At 46.5% G+C, this 27,132-nt stretch overlaps 1 protein-coding gene across 1 annotated transcript in view; it reads right to left on the bottom strand.

The window, feature by feature from the left end:
- Positions 1-819: 819 nt before the first annotated feature.
- Positions 820-27,132, bottom strand: part of LOC124184798 (soluble guanylate cyclase gcy-33-like) — an 86,028-nt gene continuing 59,715 nt past the window's right edge. Inside the window, exons 14-18 of the mRNA XM_046574899.1 lie at positions 26,294-26,419; positions 22,448-24,089; positions 9,717-9,950; positions 5,217-5,282; positions 820-1,724 (exon numbers count right to left, since the gene is read on the bottom strand). Of these exons, the coding sequence (XP_046430855.1) occupies positions 1,551-1,724; positions 5,217-5,282; positions 9,717-9,950; positions 22,448-24,089; positions 26,294-26,419 (2,242 nt within the window). The 3' untranslated portion in view covers positions 820-1,550. The remainder of the gene's footprint in view (positions 1,725-5,216; positions 5,283-9,716; positions 9,951-22,447; positions 24,090-26,293; positions 26,420-27,132) is intronic.

Genomic DNA, 27,132 nt, shown 5'->3' with positions numbered 1-27,132 from the left:
ATATTACAAAGACGTGGTCGTTCTTACGAAGGATCTCGAGTTTGTATCGAGCATCACCTTGAATATCGAAGGGTACTAAAAATGGATCCGGGTAATTGCGCGGCATTTTATCGCGTCTAGCACGCGCTCGCAGGCAGCTACATTCCCAATAAAGTCATTTCCTCTGGGTCGCCTTAGCCTGGCGTGGCGGAACTGTATATCAGGTCGCTTCTTCGATCCGTGATGCTCGCGCATCCTTTCGATTTGCGGGCTGCCGGTGTAACGAGAAGGCTAAATAATAATCCGGAGTATCCTCGTCGCGATGCCGCGTTAATCGCGGTTATAATCGAACCGCTGGAGAAATCGGACACAAGCTGCGGGTGGTACTTTGAAAATTTTTCTCCTCCTCTCTCTATTCCGTTCCAGTCCGTTTTATTCTATCTCTGGAAAAATGAAGAAGACGTCAACCCGCCCAGCTTACCCGCGAATACACAGGGCCATTCGAAACGCGAATCTCTGTTTTCTTACCTCTCGAGGCTCCTCGGTCTCGGGTTGACTTTAAAATTGGGGTTCAGGCCTGAAAGAGGCTCCCCTCCCTCTCACCGGATAGAAAGAACAATATTTTTCCACCCTAATGCCGTTGCCGTTGTCGCAACGTCCGGGGGATTGGCGGGATCGAAAATTCCCTTTCAAAAAATTAATAGCCGAGGAAAAATGAAGCAGGATCCACCTTTCACTCGGGGGCAATATTAACCTGAATGTAAATATAGCATACCTACGTACACGTATACATAGACTTTGTTTGGTTCCCCCGTTTTTCTTGTTTTAATTATAAAAAAGAAAATTTAATATTTTATTGATACATCGATTATACGCATATAATTAAATTATACATATATATATGTGTGTGTGTATATATATATAATATAATATATTTATACAGTGTATTTTAGTTTAGTTTATCTTATTTTCAAACGCACCACGGCACGAGCATGTTCACGCAATTGATTATCGATCATAGGTAGGTCATACATATATCAGCTAATTAACGACTGGCGCGGACCTCGTCCCTGCCGTTAATTAGTCACTATTTTCCGAGTACGATATGCGTTAGTTACGATATTTAATTCACCTACAAGTGTTTTTTCATCAATTAGAACGAAAAAGAAGAAGAAAAAAATAATAGAAATTACTCTGTCGTTATTATAATATAACTTTATATAGCTCTTACACGTATAGCACTTTCACATATTTATATTTATATTTATGTTTATATTTATATATAATATATGTATATTTGTATACCTACATACATGCATAATCTTATAAATACCGTAACGTCTACAGCTTGATCGCTGCGTACACCATTTTTACATACATATACACACATATACATACGTATATATATATACATATATATACATACATGTATATGATGTGCGTGCGACGCGTGTCTCTCTATGTATAAGTTAACGTCCCTGCAATTTGTAATCGTTAGGGCGAAGGTGAGTTGTAAGGTAGCGTTGAGTTGATTCGAGTTGAGCAGGATCATAGGTACGTTATCCATATGGTCAGCAATGCTGGCACCGTACGAGGCCAACTTCGTCGCAGTTCATGCATTTCAGCGCGACGAACTCCGTCGTGAAGTCGTTGCGGTGCACCGACTTTTTGCTGCCGTTGCAGACCGAGCAGGGAAGCAAACGATACCCGCCGCAGATCTGGCAAGTTGTGCACGCGTCCGGACTCTGGAATTTAGAAAACACATTCGCATCTTACGACGAGACGATATTCTCAATCTCAAACGGCGACAACCGAGAAATAAAACAAAATTTAGCCAATTTACGAAAGTCTAATTATGCGATACGGTCGGTATTTGTTTGAAACTATTTTTGCTATCCTGAGGAAATTTTCAACTTCAATATTACAACCGGTTTCGATAACAATATCATTCGGAAACTCGTACTGCGGGAATGCACAGCAAATTTTTAGAGGTTTTCTTATGAATCATTGATATAGAAATTTGCCCAATTGAATGGATAACTTTTGGCCATTATTTGCTTTCCTACAATCTCCGCACCGCTTGCGTTGTATTCGCACCGGCGCTGTGGCGTACGAAAAGCGTGATACGACTATTTAACAGGTGTACGTGAGATACAACGTCAGAAACGAAAGTAAATTTAGGTAGATATATACAATCCGGTATAAGCCACTCAAACGCTTTCGCGGATATCATATATTTCCTATTTCACACATTGTTAGAGACTTTGTACTGCCGGGCATTATTCACTCGCGTGTATTAAGCGATAGAAATTCTTCAATCCGCGTGGGAATAATAATTGCGAGGAAATTTATTCATTTTTTTTTTTTCAGCAACTGATAATTAACGCCCAACTTCAACGAATTCCCTCTCTCGATCATAATACGGCTTTCTCTGAACTTTTCTTAAATCCTCACTTGACCCCCGAGATTACGTTCCAATTTCAAGCACAAGTAAAAGAATTGGACAAGTATCGATGAAAAGATTTTTTTTTTAAACGACTCATTCATCGTGTTCGATTTTACGCCTTTCCTTTTTTCCCCACGAGTAAAAAATTAGGTTTGTCTTGGCGAGTTTGACGCTTAATTATTGTTTCAAAGAAAAATTTGAGAATTCGTAAATCTCCGGTATTTATTCTCGAATTCCAGCTCTACACCGGTTTCACTTCATGTTCATTGTTTGTAAAAACGAGTTGTAATTTCATTCGGCAAATTTTCTCACTCGCTACTACGAATTGTAAGATCTCCACAAACCGTTCGTGCCAGCGTCTGAGAACGAGAGGATTTACCAAAGAGGATAACCGACCATCAGGCAAGTGCAACGGTCCCGCAATCGTTGTAAGCGGCGACCAGAACGTTACCAGAGCGTTACCGCGGCTTATAAGCCGGGTAGTAAAACTAGAACAACTGGTCGATGCTAGAATTTTTGGGAGGCGGGTCGCCGCCGTCCCGGTGTAACGACCTTTGCTGCTGCAGCTAAGCATTACCGGACTTGGTATATGGGGCATTCCATGCTCACTCGACCATCGTGGCGTTGAACCCCAGCGTTCTGCGCTTTGATCAACAGTCTTCTTTCTCTTCTCCTCTCAAGTTTGCACGATCAGATTACGTTAACGTTGAAACGCACTCGGCACGTTCTCTTGCAGGAATTTTTGAAAACCCGTTACTTATTCGAAATTCACAAGCATATACGCGAAAGCTCGGATAATAAAAATTTCGGTACGTCTACTCTGATTTAAAGTTGACACGGGACGTCCCACACTGTATAATAAAAATCGAGTTCCGAGTTATCGCACGCAAAATCTGACGCGCATTATTGCATGAGACCAAAAATTGCGAACGATGCAATACGGGAACGGCGGTAAGAACGCGGTGTTCCAGCGAGGCTGTGGCTCTGCGAGGTATCAGGAAAAGTGGTAGGGGGTTGTAAGATAGCGGCAGATAAAAGTGAAAGGATTTGTACAACCTTGTGTTCGCCACAACCTAGCCTAACCCAAATCGAGATCTGAGCTAAGCCGAGCTCGGCTTATAAGCCGATTGTCGGATAGATAGGTACAGCAAAAGCGTCGTCGTCTGTTTCTGCGGATTCCTCGGAGGCTCGAACGGTGCTGCCTTTGGATATACTTGCGCAACATTTTGCCACTTATCTTTTTGATATTAAACTCGTTTCAATTTCGTACGCGGTATCGAGTTGCATCGTGGAGAAATTTTCTGCTGACCGAAAATCCCCTTCGTTAAATACGCCGGGAACTGAAGATTTGTCGAAACTTGAACGATCGGGCGAAATTCTTACTTCGAAACAATAACGATTTCGAAGTGAAAAGTTTTTGTTTCATACGATTTTTACCATTTTTGCCCCACTGGCTGCAGGTTTCAAAACACTGGAAGTTAAATTATTCTGATCGAATGACGCGCGTGAGATTGAAATGATAATTAGAGGTAATTACGGCGGGTTGTATTGTTACAGCGCTCTGCTCGTTGTCATATCATAGATATACCTACATGTATGTATACACGTGTGAATATACTCATTGTACGAACATATGCCTGCACGTAGGAATACCGTATTCATATGGGAAAGAGATTTATCAGCCGAGTGTATAAGGATTGAACGTTTATTTCCCATCTTTTTTTACACGCCGGTTTCTTCATTTTACTATTCGGCAAACGGAACACTCTGTTCCTGTAAACTCAGGGTAGCTTCGCGAGCTGAATAATAGCATCTCAAAGTATTGAGCAGTGATTTATTGCGTAAGGCGCGTCGCAAAAACGGGATGCAAATTGCTATACTTATTACGTCATAAACGGAAGTTACGCGCACGTCTGCGATTGGTTGAAAAATTTGCAAAAATTGTCCGCATCAAATAACATAAATGAAAATCGAAGAATAAATGACTCATTCAATTAGTTATTCGTATCCCGATGTTCCCGGCTTTCATACACGCGGCGTGTAAATATTCAGGGGTATGCAAATTTTACAAGCCTCGCCGCGCAAAGCGCTGGAAATAAAAGGAATGCGTAAAAGCGCGTATAAAAGAGTCTTCCCGAGTTATCACAGATAAAAGAAATCCAGGGAACTGCGGATTCTCACCTCGCAGAAACGTCATCGACGCGATTTATTTATTTATTTTTTTGTTCCTTCACTCTGCACGTTTTCCGTTCAACGATAAAACGGTAATATTGTTGTACCGGTTCCTTTACTTGTGTTTCATATTTGTTTATTCTACTCTCGAAGCCCATATTGAACGACAGAGAACAAGGTGCGAATTTCACCATCACGGAAGTAATTACTAGTTGTATTATATTTCGACGATGAATGCGAACTCTGTTCACAAGTAATTCCCTGGTAAAAACGCACGATTGATGTAAAAGTAGGAATAATCAGTTTGGAAAGTAGTAGCATAATCGCGCAGAGCGTCGTTGAACGGCAGAAATAGATTTTATGTAAATAAAATAACGTCCTCACCGAACGGCAATTGGCTCGTAAAATTTGTCGGCGTTGCATGCGAACACATCGTTAAAATATTCGACATCGACGTGAATATGTTAGAATAACGCGTCTCAGGGGTCACCGATCCGATGAAATTGAAAAATTCCCTATTCAAATCCAAAACAGACGATACGAAGGAAAATTAAATGAAAAACTTGAAAGGGCGCGTGACGTTGACTTATACCAGACGACGTTGCAGGACGATGCATACCTTGTACGGCTTCAGCATGCGTCGCAATTCTCCGGACTCGTTCAGCCTCTCAACCACTTCAGCATCCTGCGGCAAGAAGAGAAAGAACAAGCGTTAAAGAAAATCATCAATAAACGCAAACGAGAGTTACGAATTTTTATTGAACACGGATAATCGGATAGCCGTCGCTAATTGTCACTCTCGTCGATGACGAGGTAGGTACTGAAATTACGTGGCTGGACGTTCGAGTATCGTTGACACTGATTACAACCGCGCAAAGGCAAGAAGAACAGGAAGAAGGAAGATAAAAGGAAGAAAAATGATGTTGCCTCGTCACGTCTCGGTTCTCAGCCGACAGCTTTTATAAGTAACCAAGAAAATTGCTACTGTCGGCTACTGTGTCACTTCCTCGTGGTATTGTACTATTAAGTGTGCAGATTATCCGCCGAACGAATTCAAATTAATTGATGTTACATGACGCGTTTTTTTCTGAGATAATCGGCTGCGATTTAAAACATTTTTTTTTTACTCCTCTATCCAAGCTCACACCAGCGTATCTGTAAATCGTTACTGAATCGAAGTTTCTAGAATTTTTGACTTTAAATATTTCTTGCTGGTATATATCTGTAATACAAGGTATATATATTCGAGAAAGCGGTTCTTTTGATGCGGGGAATTAGCTTTGTCGACTGTGGTAAAAGGCTGCAAAGAAAAAGAACAAAAAAAAAAAAAATAAAACAAAGCAGCTCGGTGCACAATGTTTATATACACACGTGCACAAACACCTAGATGCTTTTTCCGAATGTTTATCAAGCGAGTTGTTCTCGCACGTACTGAGAAGCTGTACAGATCGATGATATAATCAGTTTGCGGTATACGTTGATTATGCCAGTTTTATCGTTTCCTTTTTTCAACTTATTGCTATTCCGCACTCGGCGGGATGATAATTTATTTATTGCTCCTCTCCTCGTCTGACGTACTATGCACTAATGAATAATTTGACGAGACACGTGAAAAACGCTTGTTTGTAGGTACTTTGAGTGCGAATTTTTTGTTCACATGTTGTTTATCTTACGTCTAGTTGAAAATAGAAGGAGGAAAAATAAATGAATAAAAATTAAATTTCGACCACCCCGGGGATGTTGGACGAAGAAATGAAGTTAAAGAATCTGCCGGCACGACGAGGAAAGTGGCGATGGCAGCTGGATACTGAATAGCTGATAAAATTTCAATACCCAACTCCTCAGGGCCAAAATTAAGATCGGATAAGATTGGAGATTTTTGCCGCTCGACGCCGGCCCCAAACTTTTATAATGTATGCAGGACGCGATGCTAACGGTTCTCGTAACCGCATTTTTGACGTTAAATTGAAGTAAGAAAAAATCAGACGAAGAGGGAAAAAAAGAAGGGATATAAAATTCTGCCGCGTTCAAGGAAATAAATAAGCTGGTAACTAAAAATTTAAAAGCGGGCAGGTTAATCCGGCTCGAAAATGAAAATTTAATCGAATACAAGCGTTCCCGATGATCGTTACGATCGCCCGCAATCGTTAATCGTCATTATTGCGAAGAGCGCACTTATATTCGACTTTTCGAATTCGCTGAGTGTGTAAAATAATAATGTGACGCAGGAGAATTGGAATGCAGCCTTTTACAGTGATCTGTGTGAGTGACTTGTACGCACGTGGTTTGTGGCACATGAGACTTGTCCAGGTGATAATGTGTGTATAAATGAAGAAGTGGTTCTAGGTGGCGAGGCTTGGCCTCACCTCTCGCCAACGGCCTTGGATCAAATGGCTTGACATTTCACTTGCGTATGTGTACACATATTCGTTCGAATATAATACATATGAGCGCGACACGGCGTAGGCACGTTTCTATCCATCCGGCTGTATCCAACCTGCTTGGAACTCCTCGCGGTGTATTTCACGCTTATTGGCAACTCCTCGAGTCGAGAAGACCGGAGGGACTTTGACGTCTCTTGAATTCTCACGTTCAAGCCATCGCGAAGATCTCTGCCACAGCGACGAAGCGTTGGAAACAATTTGCGCAAAGATTGACACTCTTTGAGCGTTGTCGACGTCAAGACGTTTGGGAAAAACGTGCCGTGATACTGGATTCGAAAGGAGCTTTAAACCTCTGCCGCAATCGAAGTGCCGAGAGATTTTTAAATACCCATATCACTGCGTTGGAACGTCAGTAATCATAATCACTTCGGATCCCACCTGGCACCTAGACGCTTCTTTGGTTTCTTCCACGAATGGGTATAATTTTACACTTAAGACGAAAGTTGGAATCCGTTCGAATGGTTCGGTTAACCTTCCTTATTTCTCTCTCGTGCTGCCAGCGTTTTCGAATTTCATCGATCTTTTGTTCGGCGGTGCCTGACATGTCAACACCAAAGGTTACTTCTGGGCTTTGCCACTGACACGAAGACTAATTTTCACAGTTTTAGTTCGGCGTATCGATATTAACGGTCAGTGAACAGAGGAGACGAGGACTCATTGTCAGACTAGTGCAACGCATGTATCGATTAATGGAATTGAAACTGAAGTTTGGTTGCCACATTCCCCCCAACTGGAGCTAGACTGAATATCCAATCTCGTTTTCAAGAAAATCTCGTCTGGCGGGTCAAGTTTCCGAGACGGAATTCTCGGAATGTAAATAAGGCACGGATCTGTTGTCACTTTTTAATTCTTCCAGTCACTCTTACGACTGTTGATTTCCCAGATTTATCAAGATCAACGACGAGCACTGTGAGACTGGATTGTTGTCACGAGGAACCGCAGACACACTTCACCGGCGATAATTAATCGTCATCGTAAAAATGTTCACATACTGATCAGTTAATCCCCACACGGTACCATTCATTTTTTTCAAGCTCGAGTAGCCGTGGAGCACACGCATGTCCATCTGGGTCTTACGCAACGTTTCGTTTAGAAGCATACACGCCAGTCGTCTTACGGTATGCAAACAGATGATATTACGTACACCTCTGCCGGATGACGAGATTGTTTTTTTTTTTTCGCCCGACGCGATGCCTGGCAAACACTGATTTTCTACTAGCTTGACCTTTAACCGTGCGAGAGTATTTCACGTCTCGGTCAAGCTGGTCCCAAAGTTCTTGCGACTTTCGCAACATCCTTCGATCATCGAGAGCCTCTCCTTCTAGATTATCGACGACCGTTACCAAGGATGAGCTAAGGCAGGATCCTTTCCATTAAATCTGGAAGGAGGGCATTTCGTTAAGCCAGCTCAAGCGCGTCGTGTTTTGAAGTCTCGAGTGTTTCAAAAATCTTTTTCCCCTTAATCCCGTCGCGGCGATAACTGACAACCAAACATTCCAGGAGGCTGTACATTGTACTAAATTTCATCGGACCAAGACGAGACGCCGGTGGTTTAACCGATGTCTAACTAATCCCTGCGACCAACATCTCTCCATCGCACGCTGCAAGTTCTCACGATCATTCTATGAGAAAATACGTATTCACGTATCGGTGCCGTTTCTTTTTTCCTTCCCTTTTCCCTTGATTATTTGTCTCTTCTCAACGCTGTACGGTAATTGATCGGCACGACTTGAATACAGCCTACATCTACGGCACACCTGGATACGCATCAATTAATCAATACTCGTTATATATTCGCCGACATGAGCATCCAAATTTGCGGAGAGATCCTGACAATGAAGCTACAGGCGCGCATTGCATATAATTTTGGCAGCTCGCTTAAATATCTTCGAACGTACACCGAAGAGCTTCTGGACAAGTTGTTGACGTATATACCAGCTACGTAATGATGCTATATTCAGTTCATTAAATGAATATCAAAATGAACCCCCGTGGGGGGGGGCTCATCACGTGGCATATTCTCCACGTGGAGCATCACGAGAGGACAAAAGAGGAATTCACCCATTACCAAGGTCGGACGTGCCCATTTCTTTTCATCGATTAACAGCGATCAGTGCTGACGTCGTCAAACGCAGATGCTCACACGATATGAACCGTCGATGAGGCCGCGTGAGAGTCCCACGTATTCGCCCATCACGTGCGATGCAAGGCTGCGTCAACGTCTCGGGTGAAATGTTAAAACGGCAGGAAGAAAAGTAGGCGGAACTTTAGCCGGGAGCTTGCAGAGACACGGCACAAACGGAATAATTAGGCCAGCTTTGGCGCGCTTCGCCCACGGGACCATAGATTCTCGGACATTCGTGGGCGTCATGTGATTGAATGGGATGAATATGTATAGAGGAATAGTGTGCCACGTTTCGCACGAGCTCTCGAACCGATCTAACGCCGAAAGCTTGGGTCCGTCGACAAAAGTGGAACGACGTTTAGAGAGTTTCTATAATTTGCGAACAAGTGTCGATTACGCTTCTGTCCATTAGCTCGTCGCACCGTCGAGTTCAGCTCTGCTTTGAAACTAACTCTCGCGATTTAGTTGATTCGAGTGACTTTTATTTCCATACGTCAGACGGCTTTTCCGGACGCTGAATGCATCGTGATTCGCTTTCTGTTGCACTCACCCCGATATACTGCCCGTCTATGAATAGCTGGGGGACCTGAATGGTCGTGGACTGGATCCGGTCGCGAAGTTCCTTCTGGTACTCGGTGCTCATGAACATGTCACGATCCTCGTACTTAACCATGTGTGTCCTGAGTATCTGTTTGACCTTTGTACAAGCGTAGTAGGTCTCTCTTACGATCCCCATTGTCGTCGTGTAGACGACAACCTTCCCGGCGTCCTTCAATTTGTAATTCTGAAACAAAAAAGTCCAGTTGAAAGGTGAGCGAGACGGAGGGAGAGGTGCAGGTGCCAGGAAACCGAAACCGAAGGTGGATGGTAATGAAATTCCTCAGCTTCCGGGTCTCCGCACCCACCTTTTCAGCCTTTCGAAACTCATTTGCCACCACAGTTCATACGGTGTAACACGGACAATCGGATGGTCAGATTTTTAAAACGCAAAATTTACCGACGAGATAACGATTCCGTGTAGGTCGGTACAATAACGATTATTAGCGAATACTGGCCACCCGGTTTTATCGCGAGACGAGCGCGATTAGAGCATCGCTGCTTTTCCGAGAACGAGCGGTTTTGTTTGCGGTCAGGATTACACGGCGCCAATTATGCTTCCGACCGAATTCGTGTTCGGCAAAAACGGTTGAACGAAGGACGGTGGTCGAAATTCCTTACAGCTTTGTTGAAGATCTGATCGTTATGTTACACTTTCTTCCGATGCATAAAACGCATCGGCGTGATCAACGGTGCTCGAAAAATCGATCCAACTCTCACTTACACCGTCCGATATTAGCTAACTCGCGGTTCAGCGGCCTGAAGAAGTACTCAAAGTCTCGAGGTGCGGACCGGTGAGTATAAGCATAACTCGGGGGAAAACGGCACGTGCCTAAAGTTTTAATGATAATCCAGTACGCGGCTGGCAAATGTAAGCCCTGCCGGATCCCATTTCCTCGAGGCGTCCACCGCCGGCTGCGTGGAATCAGCGTACACCGCGACGGCGTCCTCGACCTCTGGGTTTCATCCATCCTGCAAGACAGTCATGGGAACGATTTTTCACCTCGGAAAGGACAGCGAGGAGGACGTGTGATAAGAATTCATCGACATCGGCTGCACGGCTGGCACTTTGTGAGACGCTCGTTGTACGAATCGGCCGGTTCTCGGTGCCTTCCTCGCAGCCATGGCAGACCGCGGACTAACATACGGAGCATAAGGCAGCGGGTATCCAAGCTGGTGTTTATAAAGCAACGTTACGCAAAGGAAAGAATTGCTACGGGCCTCGCGACGACGACGACGACGACGACGGCAAGCTTCTAATATTTTCTTGTCCGTTTTACGTAACCTGGTCCCACAGAGAGATCATGATTTTGTTAAATTAACTTTCACCGGGGTGTAGGTACCTACCTGCCCAGTCAGCTATTGGTATAACGGAGCGGCGATACGAGAGACTGTTTGTACCACGGACACCGGATCTACATACATGCGAGCATTATAGACCCGTATCGTTCACCTGCTGCTCTGGCGGATATCGCCCTCAGCTGAACCAGGCCGAAGGAATTTGCTCGGCTTACAACCGCAGAGCGATTTTCATAACTGTCTCTCGTTCCTCGTGTGCCTGTCTATACGCTCGATTACGACTGACACAGTGGGTACTCGGTGCGCGATAACGGTTTCTCAGAACGCGGATTGATTCATATCTACGGTAGACCTTCGGGCACCGCAAGGCTATTCTTGAAGTCTCTTCGCAAACTGGGCCTCTGGTCCGCAGGCTTTACGGTCAAATATGCCGTAATGCGTGAATAAGATAGGATGAAGTGATACAAGAAAGAAAAAACTTGTGCAGTCAATTTATCGAGAGGGTGAGGATATTCGGTGGTTGATTCTTATCGCATTGATCATCGGCAGCGATTCGTGAAACATGAAGAAGTTGGAGTGTCGTCGCTGCTGGATCCTTTGTCGAGGGTTTTCTTGGAAATGGTTTTTACAGCAGGACGGAATTCTGGGAAAGGAAGCGGATTAACAAAACTCTACGCAAGTACGATGATTTTCTCGAAATTCAGGGGGGTTCAAACCGTAACGGGATCGAATAAGCGAAGAGCTTCTCGAAATTCTCGGCGGAGCTTTCCAATGGTTTAGAATTACAGGCCGTTAAATTTTCCGTATCCGTATACCTATATCACGGTGTATAAGGTTTAACGAGGTGAGAGATTCAAGTGGAAAGAGAACGAGAGAAAATGCGAGTGGAAAATTGGATACGGCATTTGTTTCGAAAATTGGAGACTTCTCGAATTACCGTTCGACGAGTAGGTAGGTAGGTTATACGTACAACGTGTACACCGGAAAATTACCGGACAAAGAGCATCGTAAATTTATGGAGAACGAACCGAGATTCTTGAAAACTCAGGAAAACCTAGCGCCGCACGCAATTTTACCTCAGAATTTGAAATTCGGATTGAGGTACAACGTAATAGGCTGACTGATGGATGATCGTTTAAAAATGACGCGAATCGAAGTAGACGGTTGGCTGCACAATGACCGGCGACTTGCCCGCCTAATCGTAGGAAGTGCCCGAAAATTACACACTTTTATTAACGTGACGTACACCGATAATTGTGCAACGCCCTTTATTCCCACCCCCCTCCATCTTCCCGCGACGGTGCAGAATAACTGGAACTAATTACAAACGGATAGCCTGGCGAGCTTTCGAAAACGCTCATCGCCGACGATCCTCCGTTTATGGTGGTTATCCTGAGACACGTTGGCCGCCCCCTTAACCGTAAAATGGTTACGGGAAAGGCAGGCAGTTCCGGTAAATAGTCTACCGGCTTGAGGCCAGATGAGTCTAGGACTTTCTACGGGACTGCCTAAAACTTGATCACTCGTAATTTGCAGTGAGAATCGGAAACGCGGTGACGATAACGGAAAAATCCCGAGTGCAGAGATAAGAGACAACAAGTGGCCGGCAGCCTCATCGTCGAATTCAAACCACGGAGCTATCATTGGAACAAAAACAATCCGTTTTCCTCGTGATAACGCCGTAATCCACACCGCTTGGAGGCTGATTGTGCACTTCTTAGTCATGCGAGTGCGTTATCAAATAAAGCTGCTGAGTAATAGCGAGTCGTCACGTTTATCGGATGACAATCTGCCCGACGATACGTGGGAACGTTACGAAGCTGTCGGTCACCTCCGCGGGTTTCTGACGAATCACTTGGAAAATTCTTAGGGTAAGCATCGAGACGGCCCGTGGTTACTAACTGCTCTCGAGTGATCCGAGCAACAAATCGATTTCGTTAAACGACGCCAACAAACCGAGATCGAGCATCGCTGCGCGTCGACTGCAGGAGTCGATTTCTCCGTCGCAACCAACTGGGGTAATGCTACGGCAGATCAGGTTGCCCACTGACCGGAATTCAACGCTGCTACTTAGCGGTACGCCACAATGTGTCCACCATCGTCTGCCGTTAGCGTTTCACACCCTTTTGTAATGAGTCCGATTCAGCCCCGTTGCTGCCCGCTAAACCAGGCACGGAACCCCCTTCAATTATTCGGAATTATGATTGATTCCACCGCCTCTTGGAGGTTCTCAGTCGAACAATAATCATCGGGAGTTTTCCGCGACTACCTAAATCGCCTTTTGGCCTCGCAGCTGGAACTGGCGTTCCGCGTTCCCTGGTGAGACGGGTAATTACCACCAGAGAAGTGGGTACTGGTCGTGACAATCTTTTTAAACGACTCAAAAAAGCGGCGGCTCTGTTTTCGAGAATCGGATGGAACATCGATATCTTGACCTTGCGCTTCTAGATCGGCTTCGAATCGCATCTTCCGACCCGATGTATCCGCCTCGATCTCACCTCGTCCCATCAAATTGCGATCACCGATCGTTTCGGAGTTGATCAGTGTTCATCGCGGACGGCTGGCCTTCGCTTCCTACGAGAGGTGTGGTATAGTGCGATGCGGCTGTCAGGACCCGCGATGTGCGCAATATGGCATGAATTGTCTTTTTCATAATACCCATTGTGGGTCGGTGCCGTGTAATTAAGTAAAAGGAGTATCGTAACGACCTGATGCAATTCTCGTGTAATTATAAGGTCGTCGAATATGAGACGTCATCATCTACGACAATCTCACCCGCTGCCGAGCTGTTATGCCCTGCAAGAATCTCACCCACGGCGCAACTGGTGAAAACCCTAAGATATTTTAGAAGTTTAGTCGAGTTCCAGAAGAGAAATCCCCACTTTCCTTTTCTTGTTTCTCGACCTCTTCGTTCTCCTCTCTCCAAAATTCAGGATCACTTTTTCCGTAAGATTGATTGATTGGCAATACAAGTGCACAAAACTGGAAGAGCTTAAACATTTGGTGAACTAATCGAGGCACTAGAATTCAGAAGGGAATTCAGAAGCTAAGAAGTATGGAAATTATATGTAAAAGTAAGAAACGAAATGTGGTCTGGAATATCAGAAGGTTCGCCGATGCGGTACAATTTTGGAAACGGTGAGATTGACATCTGTTGATTGTCTGCACGTTATTGGAACGACCACGACTTTGAAATCTCTGCAGATCACGTGGCACTTGCATTTCCCTGGCCGCGAATAGCAAAGTTACGCACAGCGTTGACCTTTCGATAAAGTTGAGGAGCTTATCCCGACGGTGCCGCACAACGAAATGGTAAAACTGATACACGCAACACCGTTTGACGATCAGGCGCTTTCGCAATGCTTTCATTTCTCTAACGCTTCTTCTTTTTCCTTCTTCCTGCATTATTACGTACGCGTAACCCGGCTGTGACAATGAGACTAATCAATGCGTCGAGACGCTGCGCGTAATTCGTGACGTCACGCGAAGGTTACGCTTGCCGGATAGCCATGCAGAATTCCTCCCCTCGTTTCCTGCACCCTTCGCGAATCAATGCGGTGGTGCGTCCACGTAGCCGGGAACGTGTCGGTTGGCATAATACCAGCCAAGCTTCGTAGGTATCGATTGCGCCCGTGGCGACCGCGACATCTGGTCCAACTGTGCGAGAGGAGGGATGAAAGGGCATTCGCTAATTGCACCCGGAGAGTTATGAGAGAGACACGAAGCAGATTTGAAACAAAGCTTCTTTCGCGACCCTTTTACCCAATCTCTGTTCCGCAAGCTCCGGAAACGACGTCTCCGTTCCATGTCATTCCCTTCCGCCACAGCCTCCGTTGTACTCTCCATCTGCCGGGTCTTTTGCGAACGTCGCATATTTCCGCACGCGTTCCCGATCCCACAAAGGCTCCACTTTATTTACAAGGTACGCGTCGCACTGTAACAAGCTACCGCGTACTGGGGCAGGTGATATTTTATCAGAATAAGGATCGCGGAAGGGGAGAAAAGGACACGATTCTGGTCGTTCGTTCTGAAAATCCCTACAACATGCGATCACTCTTCCTGGTAACACCGTTCAAATTGGCACCTTTATCGAGAGTTGTTAGATTAGCTGGGTACGTACTTTACCGCCTCTTGCTCTGCTTTTACACCTCATTATAATAACGTTCACGAGCGACAGATCATTCCAATTAAACGCAGCTGCTGAGCTGATATTTAAATTCGTATTAAAAGTTATGATCGGTGTGCGAAGTAGAAAAGTAGAAAAAGAACCACGATCGTCGGGAGTTAATTTCACGGATCATATGACTTTCCTCTTTACCCGGCTTGCAGCCCGGAGCGGGCTCGAGTTAAGAGTCGGGCAACATGCATCGGCGATTCCGCGGATTTCATATATACCCGGGATTATAATACCTCATATACGATATTGCGGTTTGAATATTTCACAACGAGACACGGCCGCGGCCTCGATTGCACGACGATCTTACGATATCACGCGTTCGAACCGGCGCCGAATCCATGCCGTCGATATATTCTGCGGAAGTAGAAATCGTAACATTAATCAGCTGTATCATGGGTGCCGGGTATCGAAATCGAGAGAGCGATTGGGAAAATTTTACACGATCGATCGAAACTCGAACGCGGTCAATTAGGGTGCATTGAGGAGGAAAAAAATGAAAAAGAAAAGGTAAGTACAAAGTGAACAAACCAACGATCCTACTCATTCACCCTGCATACTAAACCGATCAACGAGGCCAAGGTTCAATTTCTGTCTGTACACATGCAAGAGATATGCGCCTTTTCACCGCGCGGCTTGAACGCTGCACAGAAATCTGAAACTCGGCTATACGTACGCGACCCGTCGAGAGAAACTCTAACGACCCGCTCAAATATCTGCCAATTAGACCCAATTTCGTTACATGTCAAAATTCGGGTGGGGTAGACCCGGAATTATTAAGGTCCCCGACTCTCACCTGTGCGGCACACCGTCCGTCCAAATGCCTATATGTCTATGCCTATAATCCGTTTCTCGTGCCTGTAACGCGTATAAAGTCACGCACACGCGCGTGGATCATTACGCCGAGCCGTATGTAAAATACGCTGGGTCTAACTGGTCGTGGCTAGAGGCGTCGCGACTTAGAAAAACTGCTGGAATGAAATGGAGCAAACAAACCGAAAAGTGAAAAAAGATAGAAAAAATAACAAAGCCTCCGCACCGACGACGCGATATTCCAGTCACGGATAAATGCGCGCGTGTGCCTTTGCGTGTGAGCACGTATGTATACCTATGTATTATATACGTACCAAGTTCCAAAACTTTCAGATTGAATTCCTCGCAAAAACTAATAAACTCGCTTCTACACATATGTATATAACATATATAGGACGTGCTACCTACGTGATCACGACTGTGTTGTAGTAGGCTTCACTTTCTGCAGGGATATTTTTATTTAATTTAAGATCGAACGTTCCTGGATGATGGTGAACCGATTACAAATGGGAAGAAAGATGATAATAGGAATCGAGTGTCATCTTGGACTCCTTCGAAAATCATCTGAGAGAAATAGAGGACTCGATTAAATAGGTTTATTAACAAGAGGCAATAAAATTGAAGCAAAACGGAGGAGGAGAGAGAGAGAGAGAGAGAAAAAAGGCAAAATTCCGAAGGAGATACGAGCTGCCCGTTGCGCGACCCACTTGGACTGACGCAATCGAAAATTGAGCAACCTTTTTATAATTACAAACAACGTACTTGCGCAGGAGTTTGTGTGGCCCGTGTTTCGTGTAATATACTCACTAACTAAGCTCGCGGATAGAGCACGAGCCGCGGCACTTGAAACTCTTTCATTAACCGACGAGTGTAAAAAAGGAGAAGGATCGTGCGTAGTCGCTGAAACAAGCGCCTCGCTCCGCAGGGTCTTGTTCTTCATCATGGTAGCGCCGATTTGTAAGCGCGTGTGAGAGGAGTCATTACATTATACACCGTCTCCATCTTACATTATGTATACACTATCCGCGAGATGTGCGTGATCAACGCGAGCGTGAATTACCCGAGGGATTTCTACTTTGTTGAATACTTTTTGCAGACCCTAATCTTCGGGGATAACGAGCCGATTTTCCGCCACTGATGATGTTGGAAAAAATTAGGATAAAATCGCGGCTTTGTTTCTTCCTTTTTCGTATTCCAGACGAGACTTTGCACTATATCGGTCTGCAAAAACGATCCTGTGGAAGACTGACTCCTCCTCTCTGGCCGAATGTGACTGAATGTCGCGTTTCGCATCTGCAAGGAGAAGAAGAAGTAGGCGCGGATGGAATCGGCAGGTAAGGATCGGAGAGAGAAGTCTGCTGGATTTGCTGCTGCTGCTGCCTCCGCTGCTGTCGCCGCTCGTCGGCTCTTTGACCTGCTTTCTCTTTCCCCCTCGATCTGTGTCCTCCGGCTGATTCGGACAGTGCCGCAGCCGGGTTTTCTTCCAGTGGAAAATTCACCGGGTCGACGATGGCTGTTTCAAACTGACCGGTTAGGGTCGTCCTCGCCCATCGTGGCGCGGAAATTCAAATTCCTACCCGGTTTCTCGCCCCCGATGATCGGGAGCCTCAAATGCGACTCGACACGCGGCGTTACGAGGTCAAGAAACTTTGTATCACGCGCCTATCAAACGAGGAACCTGTTAACCTCACCGTAGAAAGTTCTTGAGACGGGCGGGTTTCCGTTTTCAGAACAAGTGTCAAGGTTCTCCTTCCCGTCCTATTCGCATCTTTGCTAAACGGCTACGTCCACACCGCGAGTGAACCTCGACGAATTGGAAAAATGAAAACTACCGCCGCTCTTGTCGAGAATATTTGATCAGACACCATTTTTAGAGTGGGATAAAAAAGGTCGACGATGCTTTCGGGATTATGAAGCGTGTAGAGAAAAATTGTGACCGAACCATCGCTGTTCGTGTGCAGCGTGCACGTACGTGTGTTGTAATTCTTTTGTGAAAAATTTATAAGGCTTTGAACTGCGATTGGATTACCCATTAATCTGGAAGCTCAAGAGAACCGATTCATATCGTTAAAAAATTGTAATTTCTCGAGTTTTACACAACCGTGTCGATTGACTGCCGCGGAGATCGATAGACCGAAATGAGTTTCGACGAGTCTAGATCTTCATTCCCATCACTTACTTTTTTCCTTAGACTAAAGACCGAGTTTTCAAAGAAACCGTTTACGGCAATTAAATCTAACGAGCGGATCCATTCTTCGACTTTCGAAATTCAGCAATGTTTGCCTGAACGTACGTTTCAACTGATTGTTTTGTTCCAGTATGATATTCCGTCCAATTTATAACAACTATTCGTACAAGCCGATTACTCACGTCACCCTCTGTGGGTAAAAAGTCTACATCCTGCTCCCCCAACAACTCTACGTTTGACAAAAGTTGGATTAATCTTATTTACGTTGGTGAATAACAAGCCTCCCGACGCCGTGGCTCCTATTTTTCATAAAACGATAATTAATCGTCCGGCAAACGAAATTAAACACGAACGACGTCGATTAATTTCTGTCAAGTTTCGTTTGGTCCAAATATTTTTCCACCTCCTTTATGCGCGGTACGCGTATACACATACATATATGTATATACATATATAGGTATGTAGATACACGTATATCCATAATTATTTATATACTTCAGAGTAGGAGTGAAACACTTCTAAATGCAAATATCGCGACAAGTATTGCGCAGCGGTTTTATTGGCAATCCCTTTCATCGATTATTTCATCTCTCGGGATTTCAAAATTTCATAAGAGATTTGTGTGCACTTCGACGCCTAGGAGCTGGCTACAAAAACGTGCGTAACGTCATCTCTCACGCGGTTACAAAATTTCGCTCTTCAAGCCTTGGCGGCCCAGCGTTGGGAACGTCAAATATGCGTATGACATCTTGACAAATATCGCGAGCGCACACATATTCAGATATTACGTCGCGTTGCAGGGGCCGGCAAAGATTTATGAGAATTTAGTGAAACTTTTGTCAACATTCGCGGATTCCTCACGGCTACTTTGCTGTTGTAAAAACTTTCTTTCATGGGTTATCGAATATCCAGCCTCTGGCATGTAATGCCCGAGTAGTCGTCGGCGATATTTTGTCCCTGTATTTTTCTCGCCAGCTTTTCTTTTCTCGACGAAGGAAATCGAGAAGCCAGAGCGAGAAGCGAGCGATATCCGGTTGCCGACATCCGGCACGCTTTGTTCAACACACTACGACTATGAGATCCTTGATGAATTCCTTGAATGAGATGAACGCCCAGTCACGCGGTTCAACATCACGAAGTCTTCTCCCACTCCTGATTCTCTCCGACAAATTCGCCAGAGAAGTATAAAGAAAAAGAAAAATAAAGAAATTTAAAAAAAGTCCCGAGATCGGGACTTTGGCATTGGGCAATATAATTCAGCCGCCAAATTGCAAAGAGAATATTTAAATAAACGCGCACCCGGCCGCCCGACCTTGCCCAAAATTTATCGGCCAGATGAGAGGCGAAAATTGTGAAATTTTTTTGAAACGTCGAATCGTACGCCGGCTCCAGCCAGCCTCCGTTTTAATTGTGACCGACATCGCGCGTTACTCGTCGCAACTCGGGATAATTAATCAGAAGTTATTCGGAGAGGTTTAATTGAATAAACACGTGAATAAATTTACCATTCGTGGTTACGGCGAGTAACGAACGGCGCTTGCACGACGACTCCTTCTTTGGAATCGTCAGGCGGGAAGATCGACCGTTCAGATTGTAAAGTCCGCGACAACCTTGCGGCCGGAGAACCCGGAAGACGGTCCAGGCTCGGGGATTCAGGATTGTTGTTGGAATAGCATTGGCTGGGTCTGAATAGGTTGCGCCATCCAGCGAAAACATCGATAATGCCTATAACGTGACTCTGAAGAGGCCGACTATAAGAGACTGCGAGTGGAATGTTTGAGCCTCTCTTGATCAAACTGAAATCAGGCGGAGAATATCGGGTGGACTTTTTACGCGATGCGCCGTAGTTTCATCCCGTGATAGGTGTTTAATGGGGCTGCAGCGGGCGCAACTAAGTGTATATTTATGTTTTAAAAAACCGAAACCGCAATATACGAGCGCGAAAATAGCTTCGAAGACCTAGGGTGTCTAGACGCAGTGGCTTGAATACCATTAACAATAAGTAATTTAATGCGCATCGTGAGAGCATTTTTCATATTTTTTGTGGTTTTTTTTTTCATTAAAAATCTCGACCAAACCAATTCATTCGACTAGAAGAATTTTTCCAGCCTGCGGTAAAGTGGTGCATCGTTTATCAATTTATTGTTAATCTCGTTGTCAAATGAAAGTGGACAAGCTTATTAAAAATGACTTTTTTTTTATTTTCTCTCTCAGTCTTTTTCGGAGGCGTAAGATCTTCCGATCAATTAGAAACTACATAAGAGATCTCGCACTGCAAAGCCGCAACTTTCTGGGCAACGGTTAATCAGATTCCGCATAAAACAGCTTTTACTTCGCCTCTGCGATGTCTCGAAGAACCTGTAGAGACCCCGAGCTCTGCGACGTGATAGAACTTGGAAAGAAAAGATGGTATAAGGTGGGGAAAATCCTTCGAGACGCCCGTGGAATTCGTAAAAAATATCCGAGTCCTCGGTTCGGTCTATCCTTCGTCGAGAACAATGGACGAAAATACGCCACCGTATTGAATCCGACTGTTTATTTTTTCCGAAGTTTGTTTCGCGACATTTTCAACAAGATAAAATCCCGTCTGTGAACTCGCATACTTTTACGGCAGTGCAGCAGCAGCAGCAGCAGCAGCAGCAGATCACGTTAGGCCGAGTAAAAAGTTTCAGGTAGGTACGCGTAACTTGGGCGAAAGTTTCTCTCAAGTGGAATGTCGCGGGCTATCGCCTCGTCCATTCCGACCGACTAACGGCCGTCGACTCCGATAACTTGGGGAATTCGGGGCTCGCCGTTTCCGTCGACGGTGGGTCCTTCCTGATTGACTGAATCGTGCCACGGAACGGTAACGCTAGGCGAGGCTATTAGAAAAGTGTCGAACAGCGAAGAGCGCCTCTGCTATTATAGCAGGCGAACGTGTCGCACTTGCAAAACGATTTCCGTAGACGCGCACTGGCTTGCGCCGTTCCTCCGCAACGGTTTCACACACTCGCATCGTGTCTGATACCTGATCGAAATCGCTGTTACCCCGGTTCCCGGTTATCTTATCGGCCCGTGCACCGGTACCGCGTCGACTATCTGGCACGCTTCGCGGTCTTATACCATCGGCGCATGCACTTTCTATCAATTAATTACACCGTTATGTAGTTACGGTTTACGTCGACACGTTGTCCGCACAAAGCGAAATTCCTCCGCTCCGCGCCTCGAGTTGCACGGTTCGATCCGTTCGTCGATTCGTTGCCTGCAAAATGGCATATTGTTGTTTATATATTACTTGGAGTGTTTTTATTTCCCGTGTACGAAATTGACACGCTCCTATGTACGCGCGTTCAATACGTGACGTGGCCAGCTGTCAACCGCGTTGTTATTGGTACCTGCCTCTCCGCCCCCGAGGCGACGGAGAGGATATGAGATTAGTCATGTACCCTGGGTTTACCTACGATCGCCGGAGGCTAGCGAGGTTTCGGTTGCCTGTGAATCGCGATGTAATAATACGTCCTAGTTCGTCTTCAGGAAAGCGGATTTTCGGGAAAAGTTTCAACGTGAATGGACCAAAACTTTTCTCCAAGGGTTGACGAACACCGTACAGAAATAAAACCTCGAGGCTAAAACTCGCCGAAGAGACGGTACTGTAAGAATGCGTCTGTCAACGGCGAACGGTGGGGGAGAAAGGCTTTGTATTCGCGAGTGAGAAAAACCGAATGAGAGAAGAGAGGGATAAAAACAACGAAAAGACGACGGTGATGATGACGATAATAATTTCAAGACCACGTAGCGAAGGCCCGGGGCCGATGAGTCGTCAGCTTCGATACGTAAGGCGGTATTCGCGCGTGTGCAAAAATAAAATTTTCGAGAAAAACGAAAAAGAGGAAGAAGAAGGAGAAGCAGAAGGAACGAGGAATAAAAAAAAATCGGTAAGACGATGAGCCGGTCCCGAAACAGGTACCGAACAGTGGCTCTCAGCCCGTTTGCAATCAGTTTGGAGAAAGGTGACTCGTCGACGGCTCGCCTCGCGACCGATCAACGAACTCCGTGGCCCGGGGCGAAATTTACCGAGGAAGAAGCGCCACGTCCAGGACCAACGAGCTCGGACCGCCGCAGGACAAGGACGACTCGCAACGCGTTACCGGACTACCGTTACCCGGCCGCGGAGCTGCGGAGACTCGCGAAAAGATGGTCGAAACCCGAGGCAAGGACGACGCATACACACCTTGGTAGCTGGCTGCTGGAGGAAGGTCGCGATGCCGGCTCGCACCCTGTTCTTGACGCCCCGAACGGTGCCTCGCGCGCTGCGGATGGCCTCGCGGTCGAGCATCTTGTACCCGGCGAAGAACTCGTCGCTCCCGGGGTCGGCGAGGGCAGCGGCAGCGGCCGCGGCGACGTCCCTGGCCTCCTCGAGGTTCTCGCTTACGTGGAACTTGTAGAACCTGTCGTCGTCGTAGAGGTACTTGGTCCCGTTCCCGCGGTTGAAGTTGGCGTAGAACTCGGCCGCGGCAGTTTCGTCCTGCATTCGCATGCGTTCCATCTTCTTGTCCTCGTAGGCGCACTCCTTGACCACCGGCGGTGAGCGCCGGATCGGCTCTTGGCCGTCGGGGCTCCGTACGCGAGGGGTGCTCGACGTCTTCGAGGAGACGGAGCCGGTCCCGATCGATGATGTCGCGGGTGACGGAGCGCGGTCGAGGCTCGATTTTTGACTGAGAGCAGCGTCGTTATCGGGCGACGCGGGCTCCGGCGGTTTGACGGATATCGGTGCCACCTTGACGGCGAGATTGCGAGCTTCGTCGGGCTCCTTCGGTTTGGTACCGAGCTCGTCGGCGCCCGCGTTCAGCTCGCTGCTGTTCAGCGAATCGCAGCTGACGTTGCTCTCGTTGTCATCGCTGTCGATCTCGGCCCCGCTGCTGGTCAGGCTCCCGGTCCTGTTGTGCTGCCCGCTTCCCAGGATAACGGTGCTCGCGTTCTTCTTCTTCGGCAAGGGCGGCGGCGTTCCGTCAAGATCGCTGCAGGTCCCGCTGTCCAAGGTATCGCTCGGCGAGCACTGTCCGCTCGACATCACCATCGTCCCGATCGAGCCCTGAAACGTGCTGTAGTAGAAACAGGAACTGGATCTGTTCCCGGCCGACGAGCTCAACGCGCCAGGAACTTCGCGCTGTACTATCATGTCCTCCCGATTAATGTCCGCCTCGTTGCTACCGACACTTATTCGGACACAACCACGGTCACTCGCGATACCGTTCACCACGCCACCCGCACTCTGCACCTTCGCGCCGTCCGCGTTGTGTATCGTATTGTTTGTATTCTTGTTGTTTTTACTCTTGTCGCTGTCCTTCCCTTCCGCCTCCTCCTCCTCCTCCCCTTCGTTGTTGTTGTTGTTGTTGTTGTTGTGGTTGTTGTGCTTTTCGTTGTTGTTGTTGTTGTTGTTGTTGTTCTTGTTACCGCTTCCGCTACCGTTTTCGTACACCTTCTCGTCGTCCAGAGTGACCCGCACCGTAGAGACGACCTTGCCAGCCGAGTCGTCCGGGTTTATACGGATCTTGACAACGTGGGCAGGCTGGGAGGACTGCTGATGGTGCTGCGAGGAGTGTTGCTGGAGCGACTGATAACCGTTCGACTTCTGCACCACCGGTACTCGCCAGGCCGACGATGCCGAGGTTGGTGGCACTGTGCCACCGACAAATACCGTTGCTCCGGCCTCGGAAGTCGGACCGCCGCCGACCGGCACCACGGGGAGGGAGAGGCTCTGGATAGTCTGGATCGAGATTGTCGTCTGGCGCGCATCTTGCCCGGTTACCTTGCAGCTCCGTTCCTTGGGTGGCAGTGCCGGAGAGACGGTCATTCCGTTCACCTCGTCCATTTAATACCCGAGTGGCGAAAAGGTCTGTCGCTCTTGGGCTCCACGACCCGGTCCACGGATTGCGTATCACCTGCTATCTCTCTCTCTCTCTCTCTCTGTCGCTCTGTTTCTTATCTTCACATCGTTATTACCTGCGCCGATATACCGCTGTACCGACTCGCCGGATCCATTCGATGATATCGGCTACTCGTTCAAGGCGAGATAACGATCACTAAGTGGAAACGGCACTTTGACTTCGACGCAATCTAGATAATCCTCGAGGATTTACTCCCGTTCGCGATACTCCGATCGGCCGTGAGAAAAAAAATCTATGTATATATATATATGTGTGTATATATTGACGCGTCGCAAAAAGCAAGGTAGAACCCAAGACACTGAGAGAACGCTCGGCTCTACCGGTTGTCCGTAAACTGTTACCGGAGAGTGCGGTCGGCCCGCGATTCACTCCTTCTCCAATAGCCTTATTTCTCGGGTGGGGAACCCAGTCGAGTCGAGTCGAGTCGATTCGATCCTCGTGACTGTGGCCCGTGGTTCTCCTTCCTTCGCCTTTGCCTTGGCTGGTTTCGAAGCGGGTTCTCGGTCCGGTAAGAAGGCCGTGGCGTCCTCTGACGACTCGCCGAGCACAGTCTCCTCCGGTTTGTCGTTTAAATGAACCTCCATGGACGGGACGCCGATATCCGCGTTACCTGTATACCTGCCGAAATCGGCGCTCAGGTAGGCGGACCTCGTCCTTTCGCATCAGCATTCGTCCTTAACTCCCACTCAACGGAGACGCAGCGCCTTCCAAGTCATCGAGCACGTCGAGCGCAGACACCTGTGGTCCGATCGTATGAAATCGTAGAGCGGGTTCGTTATGTTGACCTTGCCCACGGACGGAGACACGGAAGAGGAAGAATACGACTAGAACAGGTTCCGTTACACTCCCTCAGCTCTCCGCATTCCTGCATCGAGTGGGTACGTCGTGTTTGTTCCTCCTTTTTTTCTCTCCTTTTCACCATGCCTCGGCTCTTTTTGAATCATCATTATTTTTTCCTCTCTTGCGGGGCACAAGCTGCAGTCAGCCTTCTCTCTCTCTCTCTGACTCTGCATTCTTGATATCCTTTTCAACTGTGCAGCTACGTATGCTCGGTACACATCGTTCAATTTCCTGAGCTGCACTCCTTTCGTTGGTTATTTTGCACCGTCGTCTGTACGATGTTTGCACCTTTTTATTCATGGGCCAGACCAGACTTGACTCTTGGCTCTTAAACTTACTTAATTGTTAGTTACTTTCTGACTGACTTACTCGCTCCTCCTTTCCCTGATTTCATGTATGTCGATTCACGTTCGGCCGACAAGCCAGAGAATCTCAAAACGTTTGGAGTTCAGTGCAGTGATGCGATATTCTTAAAACCTTGTCCATCCAAGAATTGATCAAAAGCAACCATTGATCCGTGTGATGAATTTTCGTAGTGTATATACTTCAGTCTTGCATGCAGCAGCAGCGAGAAACGAATCGAAGACTCACGACGAATCGTTAATTTTCGCTGGCTCATCAGAATCCGGTCGTGGAAAGAAAGAAAGCTGTGCGAACCTCTCCTCCCCCTCGTTGTCGTAGTCATCGTTTCTCTCGACTTCTTAGTAGTTTCAATTGTCGCTGACGGTGAGTATAGTGATTTCAGCACAGCGGCAACAGCAACAGCAATTTGCGAGCTACTGATCGCCGCTTGAATATAACGACGATGATAATAATACGATAACAACAATAGTATTACAAGGCTTTCCTGATTTGCATTAAGAATAGAGATTACCAAGTAGGTACGCTTAGATTCTTGCTCGCAAGAGACAGAGTGATCTTAATTGAGACGTTGAAAATTTTCAACTTACAGGCATTTAGCTGTCGCATGTCGGCGCGTATCGGCGCGGCCTAAACTTGACATTACGACGATCTTTGGTTGAAATTTTTCAATTTAGCGCCAACGCGGTTATTGCAACTATAGTTAACAGCGATATTTATTTGTATACATTATCATTACATTTTACTATCAGGCCTACCCATCAGTTATCTTGTATAAGTGTATTTGTATAATTTATATTCATGTGTGTATGTATATGTAGGTCGTTAACTCGTGTCGTTATTGCTATTGAGAGAATTTTTCGGTAATGAATAAATAATGACGTGAGCGAGTACAGGTATACACGTTTTTCCTTGAAGACATAAGTTACGCAGCGAGCTCCCTTTCTCTGGTGAGAAACCAGACGTTCATTGGCTCCGACTTCCCCTTCATGGTGACTGGCCCACGGTATTCCAAAAGAAATTGCGGGTCCTGGTTCTCCGGCATGCAAAGGTATCTGGAACAAAGTAAGCCGATAAGAAAGCCACCGTTTCGACCACGATCCAAAGTTCGAAATACTCGCTACCTCCATACAGGTACCTGCACCTCTTTCCGAAACTTAAATCTGACGCAGCGCACACCATGCAGAGTACAGCTGCTGCTGGTCAATTTATGAAACGAAATGCCAGAGGCTCGACCAATTTCCGGCGCAGCCGGTTCCCAAACCTTAACGAACCGTATTCATCTCTCCTGGCACGGGCTCGTCAGACAGTAATTGTGACTCCAAGGTGCTCTTGCGTGACGTCGCGAGCCGCTTGATTATCGCCGAGTCTGACTGTCCATTACGCGGATCACAAGTAGGCACTCCAAGCACTTCAACGGGACTGATTCGACGGATCTAATCTAGACGTTACATGTGACCAGAGAGATGATACGTATCTTCTGTCAGAAATCATCGATACATATTCATAACGCGACTCGCTCTGATAAACTTCATAACAACGATGATAATCTAGAACGAGTCTGGAACGTTGGCAATAAAAGTCATTAGTATAGTCGTTATTCTTATGACATTTCGAGGTTTGTCTGTTAATGCTGTAAATCTTCACCGTCCGTGATATCATCGACTCCCGGATTCGATATGTTCATACTCATTTGGCACGTAAAAAATATCTTCATCGCCTGCACCTGACGATGCGTGCTATATCCATCCACTGCACAGACGCAGTT

This window comes from Neodiprion fabricii, chromosome 6 (genome assembly GCF_021155785.1).
Source record: "Neodiprion fabricii isolate iyNeoFabr1 chromosome 6, iyNeoFabr1.1, whole genome shotgun sequence".
In the NCBI taxonomy this organism is placed as follows: Eukaryota; Metazoa; Arthropoda; class Insecta; order Hymenoptera; family Diprionidae; genus Neodiprion; species Neodiprion fabricii.
The sequence above is the reverse complement of the archived record's forward strand: the minus strand, read 5'-3'. Positions and strand labels throughout refer to the sequence as shown.